At 46.5% G+C, this 23981-nt stretch overlaps 1 protein-coding gene across 3 annotated transcripts in view; it reads right to left on the bottom strand.

The window, feature by feature from the left end:
- Nucleotides 1–22975, bottom strand: part of ttc7a (tetratricopeptide repeat domain 7A) — a 132667-nt gene extending 109692 nt beyond the window's left edge. For 2 of the 3 annotated variants that reach the window (XM_034100786.2, XM_034100787.2), the window contains exon 1: nucleotides 22772–22975. In XM_034100786.2, coding sequence (XP_033956677.1) covers nucleotides 22772–22901 — 130 coding nt within the window. In that variant the 5' untranslated portion in view covers nucleotides 22902–22975. The remainder of the gene's footprint in view (nucleotides 1–22771) is intronic. The other variant, XM_034100788.2, reaches the window with a different exon arrangement.
- Between the last annotated feature and the right edge of the window lie 1006 nt (nucleotides 22976–23981).

The following is a 23981-nucleotide window of genomic DNA, read 5'->3' as shown; positions in this document are numbered from 1 at the left end:
TTTCACATACTAATCTCTCACTTTAGTTTCTCTGACATTGTTCTCTGCTTTGGATTTGTGGACATCCCAGCCATGTTCTCTTCTGGGCCTGGTTTTACACACTGTGGGTTTAAGCAAGATATAGAAATGATGAGATGATGTGTGTGTAGTTTTAGTATTTGAATTACAATGACATTATTCTCAGACTTGCCATAGTTCTTGGTTTGTACCACTGCTGCTCTGCTCTGTAGAGCTGAGTACTGGGGACCCACTGGGAGTCATGTGGCTGGAGCAGGAGAGAACACACGCCACACCTGCAGCCATGATGCTCCAGCTCAACGGGGGTCGAGTCTTTCAGCCCCACCTGTAGAGAAACAAAAATAAATACGTATTCAGTTTGCTTTGTATTATTTCTTTTAGGGTAACATTTTGGTTTAATAACATTGTGCTATTTTAAGGAGTAAATAAGTCATATATTTTTTCCTAAATGTTTTCTATACTTACATCGTCTTATACATACTGATATGAATTGATTTACTTTTATACTATGAACGAAGAAAAATGACTCTTTAACAACAGAACAGGAACAAAACAAAACTGTGACCTCTGTGCAGCACACACAGACCAGTCAGTCCATTTCTGGGGAGTAGCTACCTTGTGCTAGTTATATTAAAGTTAATGTTTTACTATTGGCTGTGTCTAACCTGTCTGAAATGAGCCGAATCCCCAGGAACATGTTGAACCAGACGGTAACTAAGACAGTAACACTTCATCCTGAACTCACTGTGGGGCCTGTCCTCATGGACCTGGAGCATAACACCCTGACACGTACAAAAATACATAGTATGTTCATTAAGAATGCACATACTGTCCCTCCTCTGTCTTTCAATGTAGACAAACTTGTTGAAGAAAAACAATAAGTTTAACGTTACAGAAATAAAAGCTTAATTACTCACCCTCCTAATTGTAGACGTAACTTCACAAGTACAACTTCAAACATGTCTCCCGCTTGCTGCTGGGTGCAGGTGAGAGTAGGTCGACATTTCTGTTTACATCGCTGACATTTGTCACAGGTAAATCTTGTAGATATCGCAACAAACATGACGTTGTCACACAGCGACAAGCTGGACACTGGATTGACCAAATAACTACACAGTACACACTCTTATTTACATTTGACACGTTATTCAAAACCAACAGCTTGTGTGTGTGTTGTTTGCTAAACACTGCCACTGAAATACCACACTCAATTATCAAACCCCTGCCCTCAGAATGCACACGTTAAAAGCCATGTAACCAATTAGATCACTTAGAAACCTGAGCTTGAACACTTTGTTGTGCACAACAATGGAGGCCACTTTTGGAGAGAGAGTTAGAGAAAGAGGTAAATGCAATATACTGTATTTTGTCTTCAGTACCATTCTATGTTCAAGTCATCTTCACTCTCAGTAAAGTCATTGTGTCTGATACATGTTATGAGTATTGAGAATAAACCTATTTGTGTGCTTCTGGAGGTTATACACTGACTGGATAAGAACCTCAGTCCCATTTCAAACAATCCCAACTATCATCTTAAAGCAGGGTTGCCAACTCTCACGCATCTGGCGTGTGACACACGCTTTCACCCTCAATCTCACGCTCTCACGCTGCCCAAACTATTCTCACGCCAAAACAAGAATACCGAAGACTAGAAACGGTTTTGAAAACTTTTGTCACGTAGTGATCGTCTTCTCAATAGAACATCTTTGATAATGTCTTGAATGTCAGAATCAAGATAACGGCGTGGTGTTGTTGCAGGAAGTCCCGACGGAGAATACTTTTGCTGTAGTACATCTCTATACATCGATACAACATTACGTGTTGATAGAAATCAACACGTAATGAAATAAGACCCCACGGTTGGATGATTGATAAGTGTGTGCGCTGTCTTTCATGTTGACACACAGAACAATGGGGGCTATCCACCCTTATCCACAATGTAAAGTAATTCACACAGCATCTTCTCTTGTCTCTGTGAGGAGCAGCAGGTTCAGCTTTCAGAACAAAGTAACACAAAACTAAAATGGCATTCATTTTTTTTAAATATGTCGTGTAGTAATAGATTTATTTATTTTTCTTCTCAAGAGAGTACCAGAATGTGTATTTTATGTTAGTATTTCAAAAAATCTCCTGGAGGAGAATCCCCCCAGACCCCCCCTGCAGGGGTTGAGTTGTCAGCATGTCAACTCTTTCACCTGTGGGGAAATTGCAGGATTGGCTCCAGGTCGCCCTTTTTATTTACTACAAGAAAAATGTGCCTTTTTATTTGATACAGTTCAATTTGGATTAAGACAGGGAAATAATCTAAACCTCATGCGTGTATGGGTTAGCCCAGAGCCATATAATAGAATTCTATTATATGGCTCTGGGTTAGCCCTACCATAGATTACCCAACAAAAATACTCCGGAGCCGCCACTGCCGACCCGTATTGCGCATGCGCAGATCTAAGATCTAGTAGAAATGATAAAAAGTAAAAGTCTGCTGCTTATTGTTCTACTAGGCCAAAATAGAGTCAAAGAGTATATGAGAGTGAGAGTGTGTTAATTAATATATTTGGCAGTTTGGAGTAAGTCTGTAGATTTGTTTGTGTGTGTGTTTCATGTATAGGCCTCTCGCCATAATTAATTTTGTTGGATAGATTTCTCCGGAAATTATTGCAATAAACGTAATATTGTCGGCACCGTTGTATGACCATTTTAGACCACTGACATAATGATAATATATAATAATAATTCAAGTACATTCTTTCAAACTGCTAGTCACATCCTCATGTAAATGGCAATTTATCGAGTTCATCTTTATTTATCGTACGATAAGTCAATTAATTGTTTATCGCAACAGGCCTATGCACACAATAAAACAGTGGAAACAAACATGTGTTTGACTTTCATTAGTGAATGAAACTGTGTGCCCTTTATAGTCTGTGTCCAATATTGTGTATTTGTATATATTCTATATATATTCTATATATATGCTAAGGTCCCGCTACTGACACGATAGCAGTCATTTCGTGCGCATATGTGTAATCAAACCCATGATACCAAAATCTCACTCCAGCCAGGTACTCAAAGTTGGCAACCCTGCTTAAAGTCTCTTGAGGTCAAGAGTTATGTTCACAACAATGGAGGCCAATATCGGAGAGAGAGTTAGAGGAAGAGGTAAATGCAATATACTGTAACTATATCTTCATGTCATCTTCACTCTCAGTAAAGTCATTGTGTCTGATACTGTTATGAGTATTGAGAATAAACCTATTGGTGTGTTTCCACATTGCATGTGTTCATTCATAGTCCATATTTACAAATGCCTAAAACTTTGACTTGAATGTCTTGTTTATTAATCAACTAATGGACAGTGTTTCAATTCAGTTCATGTAAGCCTTACACACATTCTTTTGAGCGTCTAGTGATTATGGCCTGCATTTCTTTCTGTTCTAACTGAGCTGTCAGCTTCTTAGCAGTTTAGACAAACATCAAATTCATAATGTAGAGACTAGTTGGACAAAATAATGCTTAACAACTGTTCCATTACTGTGTGAACTGTTTTAGGGGTCGACTGTATGATATATTGTTCTCCCGCTTGCTGCTGGGTGCAGGTGAAAGTAGGGTGACAGTTCTGTTCACATCGCTGACATTTGTCACAGGTAAATCTTGCAGGTATGCAACAAACATGACGTTGTCACACAGGGACAAGCTGGACACTGGATTTGACGACACAGTACAAACCGGAAGTCAGCGAAATAAAGTTATGCAAAGATTACTTGTATTCTCTATAAACGCATATCTGCATGTGAATGCAGAAATAAACGTATCCTCGTCAGCATGGGTGCCGGAAGCAGGGGGGCCAAGGGTCGTCAGACTTCTGGGTCTTTTACAGCATTGCCATTATATCCTCCTGTCTTTTATTTTGAAATATGTTCTTTAACTTCCGGTCCACCGGACTGCTTTTCTTCATTCTTCAATACAAAACGGAAAATTGAATGAAGTTGTTATCAAAAACCAAAATCAGACCGTTTTTTTTAATTAGGTCTTCTTGTTATCCGTTTTTTGATTCGGACAACATAAACAGGAAAACGGCTTTGGTTTCACGTTTTTTGGTTTTAGATATAAAACGAAAAAAAGGCTGGTATTTTCGTTTTTTTGGTTCAAAGGAAAAATCAAACTAACAAAACGTACAGACTTTTTTTTATTAGGTTTTCTCGTTATCCGTTATCCGATTCAGACAACACAAACGGGAAAACGGCTTTGGTTTTCCGTTTTAAATCAAAAACGAAAAAAGGCTGGTATTTTCGGTTTTTTGGCTTTTGGTTCAAACGAAAAATCAAACTAACAAAACGTACACGGACCTCACTCCTGTTGACACGGACAACGTCAGCGAAATAGTGCACTGCCCACCAGCCACGCCCCGACACATGGGGTGACGCCCATAGATCTATGTTCACGGCAACTCTGCAGAATCCTATGGGTGACGTCACGGACACTACGTCCATTTATATACAGTCAATGGTTACAACCCAACCCTGCTTCTAGGCTACTGTCCCGCAGCTCCTGCCTCTCTGTTGGACTCTGTCGCAGCAGGGATACTGCTGTGGAGCGCACAAAGCAGACTCTTCACAACGAAGGATCACTTCTTCTTCAAGGCAGGTAAGGTTTCGCAGTACGCAGTCTACTGACCCGCAGCTGCTGCCTCTCTGTTGGACTCCGGTACTGCACCTTACTCACGAGAACGCAGTAACCATCAAGGGGGGCCAGACATAAGGAAAATTCACCCAAATGGCCCCAGAAGAGGTTTTTTTTGCTAAATCTGTCAAAGGTCAAATATCACTTGTTTTGTATCAATCTTAATACAGGGTACTTATTATATGTTGTACTTTGGATTCCAAAAGCTTTTAGTCTACTAACCCATCATCCAAGGTTAGTTTTCACCAGTGGCGAGCCGTGACTTTTATACCTAGGCCCTCTGACCCCCCCCTTCCCTCGAAAAAAAAAGAAGAGTTATTACGTCACACCGTATACTTCAGCGGAATATCAAAACAGCGGTCCGGGGTGCAAAACGCATCAAAGACAGCGACACTCTACCACACAAAACAACACCATTTATATAAACACCTATCATAACAGGGCACCCACAGCCAAGTAACAATTACAAATGAATTAAGTCGGCACGGCGGCCCACATTGAAAATGACTTAGGCCTACCTTTGATGATCAAATCACTTAAACACAAAGTCCATCCTCCTGTCCTTTTGGATGAAGCACTTGATGGCGGGTCATGCAGCTGATCCTTTGCCACTCCAGTTTATCATTGTAACTCAATCTTGAAAATGACTCGGTTAATAATTTTGCAAACGATGTCATCACTATCACTAAAGTGAGCCATCATGAACGAACTTATGCTAATCATACATACATCTATCATCATAAATCTATCGATCATAAATCTATAGATCATAAATCTATCGATTAGATTTATGATTCGAAAATAATAAAAGTAGGGTAGACATGTGGATATTATCCGGCTGAACAAAACGTGCTTTTATCTGACAGGTTCGTTTTCCACAGACCTTATTTCCAGCTATTTTCCAAAATCCTATGGAGAAATTCCACTGCTTTCTGTCGAGGGAATTCGAGCGCAGCTTACTTCCGGGTTTTAGGACACGTCACTGCACCACTTGCATAGACCTCACAGCGGACGGAACTTGTCATAAAGTCCGCGAAAATAAAGCCCGCCCATTTAGAGGGAAGATATGATTGGTCAATTGTACTGTCATTTGACATTACTCTCTCATTGAGTTACTATAGCGGGCCCTCTGTGAATGTAGAGAGGGACCAAGCCCTCCCGTCTTCACAGAGAGTACTCGCAGAGACGGCGTTTAACCCTTCACATTCCAACAGAAACTGAACAGGCAGATTCGAAGGATTTATTTATTTGGAAATGTTATTTTAAATACAATTAAATCAAGTTATTTTGGTAAAACTAATGAAAAATGTAACAACAAAAAATATTTAAAAAAATGTTTTAAAAAAAATGTTTTTTTTTATGTTTTCAAATATTATTTTTTCGAATATCTTATAGGCCCTCACAGAGGGCCTAGAGGGCCCTGACGGCTCGCCACTGGTTTTCACTATAAGTACAACATATGTTTTGGACGGACACTATAATTTACAGTTTTTTACCATGTTCAATCTGAATTTTCTTTAAAATAAAAAACATCTATATTGATTCTGACTTTTCTACATCCAACTCACAGGTTTATCATTACTTTGAGAAAAAAGATTATTAATTTAACCCTTTTAGAAGGGAAGATATGGTCATTTGTTCTGGGAATGTCATTTTCGAGCCTGAAACCTGAAAAACAGGCTTGGGCTAAGAGATCTATGGATACATCTCTCAACATCCATATGAAACACAACTGTAACAGATGTTCTTTTTCTTTATGGATATTTTACAAATCACTCGCTATTCGAACTGTATTATTGTTTTACTGTCATATAGTATTTCATAACTGTTTTTCCTTTATTGTCTTGTTTTTTTATAACTATAATGATCATATGAAGGTTTTAACTATCTAAACCCTCAGAGAGTCCTTTAGCTCACTTGAGTCTCTCAGTCTGACAGGAGAGGACTCTCCTCCAGCTTGTTGTGGAACAAACCAACACATCCTCACTCCCAGGTCGGCCTATGTTGACGTTATGTCAAGTCCCCTGTGTCGGCTTTTTCCAACGCAAGGGGGGGGGGGGCCTTAGCGTCCATTTTCAACGCAAGGGGGGGGCCCTTAGCGTCCATTTTCAGCTTTCCGGGATGTCCATATGCTTCTATGGACGCTCATGGAAGCACGGCATTCGTTTGTGTCGGCTGCCCTTAAAGGAAATGTGAGCGTCCATTCTCATTGGATAACGGAGAATTGTACACCCGGAAGTAAGTATTCCCCTTACTGTCGATTGATTTTACAGTGATATCTGCACTACTCATCGACTAAAAAACACCAGATTATCCTTGTTAATTACACAACATTGATTGGTTTAAATTGTGTGCAATGCTTTTGTATTTTTCCCCTTCGATTCGGAGAAACAAATATTTTTTTGGAGTAAAGGATGGCAGAAGACACTACACTACCCAGAATCCCCAGCTATCGTTTGGACTACACCATGTGCTCTGTTTGACGTCACGTGATCTTCAAATTTCTCCCTGCAGAAAAAAAAAACATGGCCGAACTTCGTTTTATTCTCGGTGGAAAATGCCTATTTTAAAGTTAGTTTGGCCATTAAAATGCGTTTTGATGTCATTTGATGCGAGAAATATGAGTTGTTATTTCAGATTATGTGTGCAGTGGATGTACATGATCTTTAGTTTGCTAGTTATTACGAAGATTACTTCAGGAAATTGTGTCCATAACGTTTTCATTGTTACCAAGGTGGTTGCTAGGGACGCTGCTATCGATATTATTTCTGTTATGTTGTGTAACTGTTTAATGATGTTATCTTTATTGCTACCCCCTTCCCCGTCAATGTATAGTGTTGGTCCACAGCGCAAACATATTAGTTTAACAAAATCCGCATCTAAAGATAGCCTACGTTATTTTCCCCTGTGCAATTCCAGTCTCACATCTCAGAGCACATCGTCATTAACAAATACCGGAAACAGACCGAAAACATTTTTCAAAAATAAAATAATACTTTATTCCGAGTGTGCTTGCTTTTCTCTTTGAAAGTCATCACATACCGGCATTGTAATACACGGTTCGGCTGCATTAAATATTACATATCTGCCGTAGTTCTGTATTTATAGAGCCCTGATGAGAAGACTTCTAGACAAACATGAGGAACTGAAAACATGACGTGGATCATAAATATATCAGCAATTAAACAACATCTTACATTTCTTTTCACACAATACGTCTCCTTGCAGTATCAACACTAATTCAGCTGACTTTTATATTTGATCCAATTGGTAGATAGGCTGTATTTACACCATAAAGGTGCACAGCTGATATAAAGGGACACCTAGTGGTTAAAGCATGTTATTGAATTTCATTATTTTTATTATTAGATATTAATAGGATCCCTATAAAGTATATTCATTACTCGTTATTCTCTACTAATAGTTAATTAAAGACTGTATATAATGACTATTTTGCACATCCCTTTCAAGATTTTCTAAGGTTTATTGACATATCATATAGGCCTACACAACTGTGGTGTAGTTATGCATTGAATGAAAAAGTATATCTTATCTTAAGCTGATCGATATTTGCAAAATGTGCAAAATGTGCCTGTGAACCTTGACAAGTGCACGTTTCAGGCTTATCAATTAATGTAATGTAATGTAATGTTATCACAGGGGTCACAAACATAAGACCAGCTGTTAAATAAAGCTCTTCTGACTTTAGCTGGCATGTGTGTATATATATTAATGCTGCCCATTATGGGCACAAGCAATTTTCACCCATTTATTAATTATATGTTTTAAATGTGAGTGTTTCCTATCCCCTAAACCTCCAGGGATGTACACAGCTTAATACTGGAAACTTCTTATTATGGGAAATACGAAAACGTCTTTTAAAACTACAACTCCCAGTAGAGACGTGCCGTAGATAGAGAACATGTTGCGAAACAGAATAGCCAGCATGTGTAGTTCTGGGGACGGGGTGGGGGAGGGGGGGACGCGGTGGACCCGTTCAAATCCAGTTTTGGACAGTCTGCCGTGGTTCCATCCCATTTCAAGTGCTGTTCGAGGCTCGGCAACCCTCGGAGCACACTCTCCAATCACAGAGCTTGAGGACTATCACGGGGTTTGTCAAACAGAGCACATGGTGTAGTTCAAACGATAGCTGGGGATTCTGGGTAGTGTAGTGTCTTCTGCCATCCTTTACTCCGAAAAAATATTTGTTTCTCCGAATCGAAGGGGAGAAATACAAAAGCATTGCACACAATTTAAACCAATCAATGTTGTGTAATTAACAAGGATAATCTGGTGTTTTTTAGTCGATGAGTAGTGCAGATATCACTGTAAAATCAATCGACAGTAAGGGGAATACTTACTTCCGGGTGTACAATTCTCCGTTATCCAATGAGAATGGACGCTCACATTGCCTTTAAGGGCAGCCGACACAAACGAATGCAGTGCTTCCATGAGCGTCCATAGAAGCATATGGACATCCCGGAAAGCTGAAAATGGACGCTAAGGGGGCCCCCCCTTGCGTTGAAAATGGACGCTAAGGCCCCCCCCCCTTGCGTTGGAAAAAGCCGACACAGGAGACTTGACATAACGTCAACCTGGAGTATCCTGGAGTCCATGTTGAACCTCCTCAGCCTGCGGAGGAAGAAGAGCCGCTGTTGAGCTTTCTTGGTGATGGTGGTGTGAAGAGTCCATGTCAGGTCCTCAGTGATGTGGACCCCAAGGAATCTGAAGCTGCTGACTCTCTCCACCGTAGTCCCATTGATGGCGATGGGGGTGTGTCCCTCTCCCTGCTGCTTCCTGTAATCCACAATCAGATCCTTTGTTTTACTGATGTTGAGATGGAGGTTGTTATGCTGGCACCAAGATGTCAAGTTTTCGACCTCCTCTCTGTACGCCGTCTCGTCGTCTGTGATCTGGCCGATGACGGTCGTGTCATCAGCAAACTTCACGATGGTGTTGGAGCTGTGTATGGCCACGCAGTCGTGAGTGAACAGGGAGTATAGGAGAGGGCTGAGCACGCAGCCTTGAGGGGCACCGGTGTTGAGGATCAGGGTGGAGGATGTGATGTTTCCCACCCGCACTGCCTGGGGTCTGCCCGTCAGGAAGTTCAGGATCCAGTCACAGAGGACGCTGTTGAGCCCGAGGTCTCTGAGCTTGATGGCCAGCTTGGAGGTATTGGTATTGAATGCTGAACTGTAATCAATGAATAGCATTCTCACATATGTGTTCCTGTTCCTTGGGTCCAGGTGTGAGAGGGCAGTGTGGATGATGAGGGCTATGGCGTCGTCTGTGGACCTATTTGCTCTGTAGGCAAACTGCAGGGGGTCCAGAGAGTCAGGGAGGGAGGAGGTGATGAATGATTTGACATGAGGTTAAAATGTTAACATAGGTTCAGGAGCATGGCCACGCCTAAAACTCCGCCTCGAACCACGGCCACCCCTATTTATATTCGGCAAAACTTCCGGCCACTGCTCGTCTCCATCCTTTCAAGGACTGACAGCCAGACCGTGATTCACGCCGCGCGTCGTCACGGTTCAAACAAGCTACACTCTACCACCAGAACATTCAACTTACCATGGATCCCGAACTGCTGATCAACTCACCAGAGTCAGACGAAGATCTCTTCGACATCGGCTACCCGCCATCCACGTTTCAGCAGTTGGATCTAAGCCAAGCATCCGAACGGAGCCGCGTGCGCTCGGCAATCAGTGTTCCACACACCAGCCGCCACAGCTCCCACTCATGCTCCCCCAACGAGACACCTCCAACTCCAGACAGGTCCCAGGCTTCGTCTACTCCGCCAGCGAGGGCAAACAACCGGGGCCACAACAGGCACAGCCAGCTCCAATCTCCCCACCACCGGCAGCCTGCCTCATTAGCAGCCACTCGCGGCGGCGCACGCGACACGCCTCTCGGACGGAGCCGCGCTCCGAAACGGAGCCTGAACTACGGAGGTGGACATTCACTCAACTCCAACGTTTCCTGAGAGAAAAGGGCGCCGAAACGACAACAAGGCTAGACTGTTCAATCTCTACAAAGCCTACAGCAGCACAACGGCAAGAGCAACGACACACACAGCTCTTCCTGCTCCAGAGCCAACCACCGTGCGGCGCGCGCACCACGGGTCGTGACGTCACAGGCCGCCGTCCTCCTCCACGGACACAGCCCGACTCACCAGCACCCCCTGGTGGGGGCCAGGTCATATTGCCCTCTGTACCTGCTCACAGGCTTCACAAAAATCCCCTTGCACATACATCCCTTCATCCCTCCATCCCTTCTTCTTTCCTACCTTCAGCAATCCACAGCAACCCAGCTTCCGCTTACCTTCCTCCTCTAGCAGCTAACCCCGTAGCAACAGCGCCTCACCCAGTGAGCAGACGCTCTGGTCTCCCTCTCTCTGACCCTCGCAGTGAGCAAACGCTCCGGTCTCTCTCTCTCGACCCTCACAGAGAGCAGACGCTCCGCTCTCTCTCTCTCTCGACCCTCGCAGTGAGCAAACACTCCGGTCTCTCTCTCTCTCTCGACCCCCGCAGTGAGCAGAGGCTCCGGTCTCTCTCTCGACCCCCGCAGTGAGCAGAGGCTCCGGTCTCTCTCTCTCGACCCTCGCAGTGAGCAGAGGTTCCGGTCTCTCTCTCTCGACCCTCGCAGAGGCTCCGGTCTCTCTCTCTCTCTCGACCCTCGCAGTGAGCAGACGTTCCGGTCTCTCTCTCTCTCGACCCTCGCAGTGAGTAGAGGCTCCGGTCTCTCTCTCTGACCCTCGCAGTGAGCAGAGGCTCCGGTCTCTCTCTCTCGACCCTCGCAGTGAGCAGAGGTTCCGGTCTCTCTCTCTCTCGACCCTCGCAGTGAGTAGAGGCTCCGGTCTCTCTCTCTCTCGACCCTTGCAGTGAGCAAACGCTCCGGTCTCTCTCTCTCTCGACCCTCGCAGTGAGTAGAGGCTCCGGTCTCTCTCTCTCTCGACCCTCGCAGTGAGTAGAGGCTCCGGTCTCTCTCTCTCTCTCGACCCTCGCAGTGAGTAGAGGCTCCGGTCTCTCTCTCTCGACCCTCGCAGTGAGCAAACGCTCCGGTCTCTCTCTCTCTCTCTCGACCCTCGCAGTGAGCAGAGGCTCCGGTCTCTCTCTCTCTCTGACCCTCGCAGTGAGCAGAGGCTCCGGTCTCTCTCTCTCGACCCTCGCAGTGAGCAGAGGCTCCGGTCTCTCTCTCTCTGACCCTCGCAGTGAGCAGATGCTCCGGTCTCTCTCTCTCGACCTTCGCAGTGAGTAGACGTTCCGGTCTCTCTCTCTCGACCCTCGCAGTGAGCAGAGTCTCCGGTCTCTCTCTCTCGACCCTCGCAGTGAGTAGACGTTCCGGTCTCTCTCTCGACCCTCGCAGTGAGTAAACGCTCCGGTCTCTCTCTCTCGACCCTCGCAGTGAGTAGACGTTCCGGTCTCTCTCTCGACCCTCGCAGTGAGTAGAGTCTCCGGTCTCTCTCTCTCGACCCTCGCAGTGAGCAGACGTTGCGGTCTCTCTCTCGACCCTCGCAGTGAGCAGAGTCTCCGGTCTCTCTCTCTCGACCCTCGCAGTGAGCAGACGTTCCGGTCTCTCTCTCTCGACCCTCGCAGTGAGCAGACGTTCCGGTCTCTCTCTCGACCCTCGCAGTGAGCAGAGTCTCCGGTCTCTCTCTCTCTCTCTCGACCCTCGCAGTGAGTAGACGTTCCGGTCTCTCTCTCGACCCTCGCAGTGAGCAGACGTTCCGGTCTCTCTCTCTCTCGACCCTCGCAGTGAGTAGACGTTCCGGTCTCTCTCTCGACCCTCGCAGTGAGCAGAGGCTCCGGTCTCTCTCTCTCTCGACCCTCGCAGTGAGTAGACGTTCCGGTCTCTCTCTCGACCCTCGCAGTGAGTAGACGTTCCGGTCTCTCTCTCGACCCTCGCAGTGAGTAGACGTTCCGGTCTCTCTCTCGACCCTCGCAGTGAGCAGAGGCTCCGGTCTCTCTCTCTCTCTCGACCCTCGCAGTGAGCAGAGGCTCCGGTCTCTCTCTCTCTCGACCCTCGCAGTGAGCAGAGGCTCCGGTCTCTCTCTCGACCCCCGCAGTGAGCAGAGGCTCCGGTCTCTCTCTCGACCCTCGCAGTGAGTAGACGTTCCGGTCTCTCTCTCGACCCTCGCAGTGAGCAGAGGCTCCGGTCTCTCTCTGACCCTCGCAGTGAGCAGACGCTCCGGTCTCTCGCTCTGACCCTCGCAGTGAGCAGACGCTCCGGTCTCTCGCTCTGACCCTCGCAGTGAGCAGACGCTCCGGTCTCTCGCTCTGACCCTCGCAGTGAGCAGACGCTCCGGTCTCTCTCTGACCCTCGCAGTGAGCAGACGCTCCGGTCTCTCTCTGACCCTCGCAGTGAGCAGACGCTCCGGTCTCTCGCTCTGACCCTCGCAGTGAGCAGACGCTCCGGTCTCTCTCTCTGACCCTCGCAGTGAGCAGACGCTCCGGTCTCTCTCTGACCCTCGCAGTGAGCAGACGCTCCGGTCTCTCTCTCTGACCCTCGCAGTGAGCAGACGCTCCGGTCTCTCGCTCTGACCCTCGCAGTGAGCAGACGCTCCGGTCTCTCGCTCTGACCCTCGCAGTGAGCAGACGCTCCGGTCTCTCTCTCTGACCCTCGCAGTGAGCAGACGCTCCGGTCTCTCTCTGACCCTCGCAGTGAGCAGACGCTCCGGTCTCTCTCTCTGACCCTCGCAGTGAGCAGACGCTCCGGTCTCTCGCTCTGACCCTCGCAGTGAGCAGACGCTCCGGTCTCTCTCTGACCCTCGGGGTGAGCAGAGGCTCCGGTCTCTCTCACTCCGACTCTCGCCGTGAGCAGACGCTCCGGTCTCTCGCTCTGACCCTCGCAGTGAGCAGACGCTCCGGTCTCTCTCTGACCCTCGCAGTGAGCAGACACTCCGGTCTCTCTCTCTCTCTGACCCTCGCAGTGAGCAGATGCTACGGTCTCTCTCACTCCGACTCTCGCCGTGAGCAGACGCTCCGGTCTCTCTCTCAGAAAAATAAATAAATAATACAAATAATAAAATAAACTTCGCTAGCCAAGCCGCCGGCCGCATCAGATGACCATTACATGTATGTATGATCTGTACGTGCAGTGTATTTGTACAGCGCTTTGAGAGTCATTGATAAAGCGCCATAATAAATATAAGGATTATTATTATTATTTATTATCAACCCGCTCAACCAGGGAACATACCGGGGTGCTCCAGACTCCGAGCGTTACTGCAGCATCTTCGCAGCACGCGCATCCCTCCCTTGCCAATTATGCGGAGCCCCCTGCCCACCCAGCCTTAGCATGCTTAGTCAGCTCTCCACCATCTCAAACACCTCACTCACCTTCCTCTCCATCACGCAACGCCTCAGACTTTAACCGTCTATCACCCGCAGGGAGGCAGGACGGCGTGCAACAATTTCAATGACCTAGGCTGCTCTTTTTCTAGCTGCCGCCTCATGCACATCTGCTCTTTCTGCGGCGGCGCTCATGCCAGGAGCACCTGCCCCCACAACCCAACTACATCAGCAGATTGACTAGCACGGCAACTCAGCACACCCGTCAAGATAAGCAACTTAGCTACCGCCTCAGCGAATCATCCAGATAGTCCGTTTACTTTCTCACCAAAGGCTTGACCCATGGTTTCCACCCAGGCTTAGCAATACTGCCTGACACATCTCACATCTGCCACAACCTTCAGTCCGCTTTAACAGAACCTCACACCTTTGACACCTTACTGGCCAAAGAAGTCAAAGAAGGATTCATGATAGGCCATTCAATAGTCCCCAAACAACCACAGACTCCCCCACGTGCTCCATCTTCTCGACTTCTTCTCACAGTCACTCCACCATCCTCACCCCCCTGCCACGGGCTGAGCACACTCATACAAATATTTGTCAGACCTTGGCATTCCTCCGTCTGAGGAGAAAACCTAAGGGCCTACAACCTCCATTGAGTTTCTAGGCATCACCCTGGACTCAATGTCTTTCCGGGCTTCTCTATCCTCAGAGAAAGTACAGCGCATCACTTTCCTCTTGTCAAACTACTTACAGGCAGACAGATGCACGAAACGGCAGCCGTTAGCCCTCCACGGCAAACGACTCTCATATTCACACTCCGGAATAAAACGGATCAGCTGGGAATTCTTTCCCCATCCACATCTTCCGCCTGAACTCGTATCCCAGCCATACGAGCCACTAACCAAATACTTCAGCGCAAGATACGATGCATACGCAACGCCTCAACACCCACTCTCTCTCACCGAAACAGGGAAAAGGGCCACACGTTTCTGGTTCCAGGAACACTTCCACAACGTGTCGCTCACTTTGGGGATATGCTCAGAATATTATTCGAGCCATTCCTCCCGCATTGGCGCAGCGTCCACAGCAGCTAGACCGGGCATCCCGTATACAACCATCTCAGCCCTCGGCCGCTCGTCATCCCAAGCGTATCACACTTACATCCGCAACAATCTTAATGATCTCAGACACGCACACGCTTAAGTCAGCTGCTTTAATCCGACTCTTTTGGGGGCCCGTAATCAGCCCACGCAGATCATGCCGGAGACGGAACCCCCACTCTGAGTCTCCCACTGCACGGACCACAGCTCGTCCTCCCAGATCATCTCTTCACCCCCTCATATCATCCACATGTTACTTCAATAAACGTACAAACATCACCTTGTTGTGGCGTGGTTCCTGCTAGTGAATAACCGCTCAAAGCACTTCATTATGACAGAGGTGAGTGCTACTGGGCGGTAGTTGTTGGGGCTGGTGATTTTTGTCTTTTTGGGGACAGGAACGATAGTGGAGTGTTTAAGACTTGGGAACAACAGACTGCAGCAGGGACCTGTTGAAGATCTCTGTGAACACCTCTGCCAGCTGACCTGCACACACCCTGAGAACAGCAAAAAAACTGTTCAGCTCATCTGGGAGAGATGCGCACGCAGACACTCCCGCAGCACCCCCCGCTGCTCCTTTGTAGTCTGTCATTGTTCTTAGTCCCGCCCACATGTTCCGGGTGTTACAGCCTTTGAAGTCAGATTCCACCTTCTCTTTGTACTATCTCTTTGCATTGCTAATTGCTCTCCGGAGATCATACCTAGATTTCCTGTACTCCTCCAAATCTCCAGCTCTGTGCGCGATAGAGTGCGCTTTCAGCTTGCCGTGCACCTCGCCGTTTATCCAGGGCTTTTGATTTGGGAATGTTCGTACAGTAACCTTCGGTACCACGTCATCGATGCATTTCCCAATGTAGCAGATGACCGTGACCGTGTGTGTGTTGATGTTGTTATGACATGCATCTGCAGTGACAGTCTCCCGGCGGGATGGGATCGCGCCCCTGGGCACGCCCATCAAAAGATAAGCCCCTGTCCCTCCAGCAGGACAGAGAGTAGAGGCACCGCTGAGCAGAGGTTGCGCCAGATTTTTTCGCTGCCCGTCGGACAGGATCGTAACATTTCCGTCAAAATTCAGTATTACGCGTCGGGGGGGGGGGGGAGAGAGCACGGTCTTGAACTGTCAACGGTGGTGTGAGGGGGGGGGGGAGAGAGTGAGAACTGTCAACCGGGGGGGGGGGGGGGGGGGGGGGAGCACGCTCGTGAACTGTTAGCGCCGTGTTATGCATGCCCACTGCACCTCGCGGGGCTTTTCAATGATTTGTACGGCAAAGTTGGATTTGGAATCGGTATCATTTCCTTTTTGGCAGGCATGCATAACACCGGAGCCTCGCTGCGGGGAAACTTTGGCCCTGTTCCGAGTTTGTTTTAATCCGTCAAAATGACGGACTGCTTTCAGATTTCTCCGTCATTGTTAAAAAAAATCCGTTAGACGGAAAATATTCGGTTAACGCAACCTCTGCCACTGAGACACCCTGACTCTTCTGTGCCTGTGCCACTTGGCGTCCAAGTGAAGGCTGTTCAGCCACATTTGCATGGGGTGCAGCGACAGCAGGCCTAAGGGCACAACGGCTGAAGCAGCCGTCAGTCCGCCCAAGAGCAGGAGGAACTGAATGTAAGGCACTATCTTGCCCAGCCTGAAGATGTGAAGAAGGAGGAAAATGTCGTCCACACAACGAGGTGACAGGTAGGCCCTCATGGCGGCCAAATCTAGGACCATCCCCAGGTAAGTGATTTGTTGGGAAGGGTCCAGGCAACTCTTCCTGGTGTTACTGTTAGACTCAACCGGGCTATGTGAGATAAAAGGCGAAACCAGCCAATCGTCTAAATACGGCAGGACCTTCACGCCCTGCGCCTGCAGGGGTGCGAGAGCTGCCGCCACGACCCTTGGAGAGAGGGAGAGACCAAAGGGAAGCACCCGGAACTGATAGTGTCACCACTCCCCCTGTGCATGTGCTGTGGTCAGCATATGGAATGGCAGCACCTTCAGAAATCTGTTGATTCCTCTGAGGTCCAAGATCAGACAAAATCCGCCGACTTTCTTGCTCACGAAAAAGTACGCTGAGTAGAACCCCCCGGGCTGAGCAGAGGGTCTACTGGCTCGATTGCGCCCTTGGCCAAGAGGACGGACAACTCTTAGGCTAGAGCTAAGGCCTTCGCCGGGTCGCTGACAACTGTCATTTTGACCCGGCCGAAGGCTAGGGGCCGGAACTGCAGTTCGTACCCCTGGGTTAAGGTGGAACTACCCAAGGGTCGGAAGTACAGGCAGCCCAGTAACTGAGCTGCTGCTGGGAAAAGCAGCCGATGACCGGCCCGAGACTTCGGGGGGGGGCCGGTAAAGCTCTGAGGCACGAGGCTGCCTAGAAGGCCGGCGACCGGGAGCACGAAAGCCACCGGGAGGTGGTTGAGTGGGCCGCTGGGACCTCCGCAGACCACCACTGTAAGCTGGTAGCTGAGTGTGGCTGATAGATGGGCCCCTGGGCCTGCTGGGAGTGGGCACAGGCCTATGAAGACCCGAGAGCTGCTGCCTGGTCCGCCTAACTTGGGCAGCACGCTCCAGTGCCTCGACTGGCACACTACGGAGGACATGTCTCCAACAGTGGTGACTGAGCAAGCCAAACCTGGCGAGTCTGCACCAATAAGGACATAACTCATCCCAATTCCCTAGACATTAGGGCAAAGGCCCAGCAAAGAAGGCTCGGCCGGAGCCTGCTGCAGAGAGGTAGAGACAGCGAGCATCAGATGGGAGAGGGAGTTCCTATTACGACCCCTGCATGCCGCTGTGTCGTAGGCCTCACAGAGCAGTTTGTCTGTGACCCTGCACTGAGGCCGAGGGCACCTGGCATCAGGCCTTGGAGCCTCATCAGGAGCCAGAATCGGGGAGGCGATGGCGGGCTCAATGGATGGCAAGCGACCCAGCCCCACCCTCGGCGATAGCCTGAGCCGAATCGGCCTGTGGAACCTGAAGCTGCAAGAGTGCCAGGGCCACACGAATAATGGCCGCTATGGAGGCGTCCTCCATGCCTTGCAGAGAGCTCTGAGCAGAGGAGTGGGAAGCCGCCTCAGGAGTGAGCGGGGCCCAGTCCTCCACCCCTTCATTGAAGAGATTTAGCCGAAGCCGCTAGCGACATGGCATCCTCAAGCAGAGGTGCAGCAAGCGAAGGAGGGCCAGACGGCAAGCTAGTAGCCCCCCCACCGGCCCCTGGCTGAAAGGGCAAGAGGAGCAACTTCATCTGCTCCATGTCGGCAGCTAACCGATCTACCTTAGAGGACAGCTTGTTTATAGTCCTCTACCTGGGCCCATAGCCATCGCTCTATCAAGTCGCCTGGAACGGTTAAGACTAGATCATTAGCTTCTAAAGAAGAGAACAACACGGCATAGAACCGTAGTTACAGTAGTAACCATGGCCAGTGCTTACACGGCATAGAACCGTAGTTACAGGAGTCTAGTACTAGGAGCAGTAAATAACAACGATATAGTTAGGCTGAGCCACGCTACCACTAACTAAATAAAACGAGAAACGCAGCTAAAGCTGGAAACTCAAAATGCTAATGATAGCTCAGGCACAACGCCACTAGCAGAATGCACAAAAGAACACAATAAGGGCAACTTTATGGGAGAGGAAGCGGGAACACTGTCATCACCAGAAAGTCCAAGACAAACAATAAACAAGACAGCAATCAGGACAACTTAGCTGGGAGAGGGTGCGGGGCTCTGCCCAGCCGGCCACAGCTCCTGGAAGACGAGTCAACGACCCGTGGCTCCGACTGAATCAGTCGCGAAGCTGCACGCGGCCAGCTGCATGCAGAGAAATCCCTCAGATCAAACATTCAAACTGAACGCTGTAGGCTACAAAAATGTAGCTACAGTACTCCCGCACAGCGAGAAGATGAAAGGAACAGATCCTCTGACGGCACCGGCAGATATAGCCGGTGTTGCGTGGGTCACAGTTGACTTTGTTGTTATTGGTACTCGAGCTGCGCATGCGCGCGATGGACATATCCAGTGCTAAAGCACCGCCTCTGGTGGTCAGTAGGGACGAAATAGAACTACCCCTCCGGATGCACCATGACTTCCATGCAGACTCATTGTCAGATCAGCAAATGTGAACCATGCACTTACACAGTAATACCACGTTGATTTTAACACTTCAGGCAGGGAAAAACTTCTATGGGCACAATAACAGCAGACTTGTCATCAAGTTGCCTGAACCCATATACTCTGCTGAGACGAGAGGTGGAGGTGCATTAGCGACAGTGTTGGGTGTAACGCGTTACAAAAGTAACGTAGTTACAGTAATATATTACTTTTTGCTGTAACGAAGTAATGTAACGCATTACTAATGAAATGTGGGTAATATATTACCCGTTACAATGCTCAGTAACGCAGTTACAACACATTTTAACCCGAAATTAAATGGTGTTTTGTTTTTTAACAATGTACTAACATAGCGAGACATTCCGACACCAGACAAATTGTGCGGGTAGATTAGTAAACCTGGTGTTTACTCTTCAGGCTTCGCGCCGGGATCTTCGGGCAGTTGAATGGTATGCAGTGCACCCTCTATTCAAAAAAGAGAACGGAGCGAAAAATACTAACAACAAATTGTGTCAGGTGCGCGTGACCTGCTCCGCTGCGCGTGCATCATTTCCAAAGTGCTTCCACAGCAGTGACACACATCTGTGGATAATCATTTATATGAAAATGGTTAAAGCAACCATCACTAAACGCCAGCAACACTGCGTCTACTGCAGACAGTAGCAACAGGTCAGATGGGGACATCACGTGACCCTCCGCTGTGGACACTAGCTTACTCCCGCCTGACTCGCCGCCCTCAACCCCAGAGCAGCACTCTTCGTTGCCCGAAACTACGCCGCCCCTCTGCGGCCCGCAGGTGCCAGCCAGGATACCACGGCAAAACAGAGTATATCTAAACAAGTACCCGCCTGTACAGTGGGGTTAGGTGGTCATTTTGCAGCTCGTGGTATACAAATAGAGGGCTAGAATATGTGAAAATAGTGCCATATTCTGCCATGCCTGTAGACTTGTTGGGTCAAAAATAATGCATACAATAGCACAAATGCCTTCACCACGAATGGCTACAAAAAGATCTCATATCCCAAGCTTATCAACAAGCTAATGTTGCAGCTGAAATGATCTCCAGGTCACAAAGTCAACCTCACATGATGATGTGATACCAGTTTTCAAGGACAGTAAACATTCTCTTCCCAGAGTATATGATGGGACCAAAGTGATGATTTAGTAGGCTACATGGTTTTAATAATACTTTTGCTTTTCAATGTTTGCCATTTCAAACCATGAGCTGGTTCAAATAATATTTGCCTTGATTTACAATATGTTCTCATTTGTTTTATCAGTACAGTTTTGAAGCTTTCGTGCTTTTCTTTGCCATAGTCCACTTTGGACTATATGAAATATTTCAGGATTGCACTTTTAACTCACTTGAAATGTTCTCACTTGCTTGGTTTCAAAACATAACAAATGCCATCATCTGTTCGGGACCATCAATGCTATTTTTCATTGCTGTTGCCGGCCACTATTGCTCATGTAAACCTGCTACTGCTGCGCCCCCTGTAACCTCAGATGCACCCGGAGTCATTTTGTTCTGGAACCGGGCCTGTACACGGCCATATACTAAACAAACTACAGAGCCCATTCCGTGTCCTGTTATTATTCACTTCCTCTCTGCCTTCTTCTGGTGATTTATCTGACGTCCAGCGCTCCGTCTTTTAACCTCTTTTCCTTTCTCTTTCTTGATCCTCCTTAGCAACCTTCATTATAGTCCTTGACAGTGGGCTGTACTGTATTAACAACGTGTCACATGTTAAGAATTTACAATCAGAATCGAGTATTCAACTAACCCGTGTAATACAAGTTGTTAGTAGCCTTAAGGGCCTACACAGTTGTTATGCTGCTATACCACATTGCCCTTCATTGGATGTATAATGAGCTGCACTAAACTACATTTTAGCATTTAAAATACCTAGCCATTCTTTTGCGGTTATTTTGGTGAAAGTAACTAGAAAAGTAACTAAAGTAGTGTAACTCATTACATTTCAGAGACAGTAATTTTGTAATGTAATTTATTACTTTCAAAAGAGAGTAATAAGTAATATGTAATATATTACATTTTGGAAGTAACTTGCCCAACACTGATTAGCGACTTAGCAAAGTAATGCTTTACGAGGCACACAATGATAAGTGTGTTTGCATTGCTTTGACCACATGTACAGTGTGGAATAATTTCAAGGGTAAAGATAGTGAATAGTGGAAAATCTTGTACAGGATACAGCCATTAGTACCAGGTCTATCCTGTGTAAGGGGGGGTTTACAATGCTGAGGGTCATGCAATACCTTCTATGCACACTCTCTATGATTGTGTATACTGTAAACTTCCAGGTCGAGACGTTTTATTCTCAACAACTTCTGTCTGACCCCTGGAATCACAAAGTAGGACAGATGTCAGCAACTTGTTATTACTTTTGGTGAAATAAATGTTCAAAGTGAACTTTAGCTACAGTAACCAACTATTACATTACATGTCACTTGTTAGACTCTTTTATCCAAAGCGACTGCCATGCATTTAATACTGCGGGCATCCCCACAGGAACAATTTGGGGTGAAGTGTCTTGTCCAAGGACACAGCGGAATGTTGACTGCAGTGGGATTTGAACCATTGCCCCCGTGATCCGAAGATCAGCGCACTAACCACTGAGCCATAACCTTCAACTATCACTTGCGGAATGGTTATTTTTTTGAATAGATAGATATGACAGGAGTAGCCTACTGTAGAATATTCCATTATATGGCACTTTAGACTTGTTATTTACTACATTTCAATGAGAAATATTGTACTTTTTACACCACTACATGTATTCATCACAAAGGTGACTGTACTGTACAAAACACATGATACACTTGTACGTTAAAGCACTATACCTCTTCAGAAGTATAAGTAAATACAAATGGCTTTATATTGAGGAACTACAACATTAAATTAACTATAACTTTATACAAAATACATTAATTCATTAGTGATGAAACAGAATAGAGTAACACTTTTAAAAGAGCCTTTTATATAATGAGTTACTTTACTTTTTAAGACATTTTGCTGATAATATATTACCTAAGTAACAATTTTATGGTAGCACTTTGTAATGGAGTATTTTTAGAATATGGTAGTTTTTTCTTTTGGTGAAGGATCTCAGTAGTTCTTCCAACACTGCCCTCTACCTTGTTGAAAGTCCAAAGTCCAACTTGTGTACAGTGCAACCCAGGCACTGCAAAACATACACATCCTGGACAAACACTCAAGATTATGACTGAATTTTAAATCATACTTTACTTTAAAAAAAACAATGATTTTCAATTGGACAAATCTGCAGGTTGAGGCACAGTAAATCAACTCATTTTAAAAACATTTATCAAAGTGTTGCATACAACTAAGAGACAGTCACTCTGGAAACAACTTCCTGAAACTTGCCTAAAAACAGGCAACTTTGGGCACTTATTTTGGAGACACCATATAATCAGTTAAAAAAATTATAATAATTTGTTGATAGTCAATTTGTTTGCAGTGTGCAGATCAGTGAGTTATTAAAACAGCCGGGAAGCGACACCTCAACTTTAAACCCTCCGGGTGTCGCGGACCCACTCACCGTCCTCATGGAACCGCGCAGCCTTCATCTGCTCGACCATCGTCGGGATCTTGTCCCACTGACACTCGGCCCGATAGCGCTCCACCTCCACTTCCATCCGGACCTGGGTGAAGGAGACCCGGGATGCCATCGCCGCTCTGTCCCGGTGGTGACTGTAGTCCCCGGACACGATGGGAGTGACTGCAGACTGCCAGGAGAAATAAACGTGTACTCTTTGAGTGCGGATAGGGGGGGGGGGGGGGGGGTCAAAAGTTCATTATAACAGAACAAAAAGCACAAAAGTAAATAGGCTGCCGACATTTTCTTTATTTGTACACATAATGAGGGTGTAATTGTTAGGATGTTATTTGGAAGTTCATTTCGGACTAGTGACTCCTGTCCGTTTCTTAAAATCAGAGTATCACTGTGATACGAGCTGCAACGATTAATCGACTGTTATGTTGTTGATCCAAATGAGAGAAAAAAACAGCCATTATAGCTTTAATAAAAGGATAATAGGTAATTTTTCATGCATAACATCCTGTATCCAGACTTAACAAAAGGAAGGAACTGCTTTCCTGTTATTATATCGTACTAAAGTTAACATAGTGTTTTGTACAGAAAAACAAGACATGTGATGACATCACCTTGCACGTGTAAGAACTTGCATTTACTTTGTTTAACTATAATATGATATTTTATAGAGATCAATCGATTAATCGAGGACAAAATCCGGAGATTAGTTGATGATTAAAAATAATTGTTATTGCAGCCCTTATTTTGAGAGGTCATTTTATCTGTAGTGGTTGAAAATAAAAGGAATGGTGTCCTCCCTTAGAGGGACCTGTCCTTAATCCTCTCCGTTAACACTTTAACTGGATCAGGTAGGGCTTACGATGCAGTAATGCAAAGAAAGCTGTTCCACAGAAACCAAAACAGACAGGATGCATGCATATAAGGCGCTGTTTTTTTAAATGTATTTAAATGTTAACAGTGTTAATTTCATAAATGATTTTGTTGGACTCAAAATCCATTTGTAATTTCTTGGCTTGCACCCTGATCTGGGTTCAGCAGCATTAGCAGGCTGGGGCTGGCTAACCTCCTGGCTCAGTTACAAAATAATAAATCTGTCAGCTATTGCACAGTAACATGCAAATGCACTGACTTAATTATGCAGGTTACAAAACATACAGAGAGGACTCTATACATATATATTGAGGGACAAATAAAA

The sequence above is a fragment of the Pseudochaenichthys georgianus genome, chromosome 15 (assembly GCF_902827115.2).
Source record: "Pseudochaenichthys georgianus chromosome 15, fPseGeo1.2, whole genome shotgun sequence".
NCBI lineage: Eukaryota > Metazoa > Chordata > Actinopteri > Perciformes > Channichthyidae > Pseudochaenichthys > Pseudochaenichthys georgianus.
The sequence above is the reverse complement of the archived record's forward strand: the minus strand, read 5'-3'. Positions and strand labels throughout refer to the sequence as shown.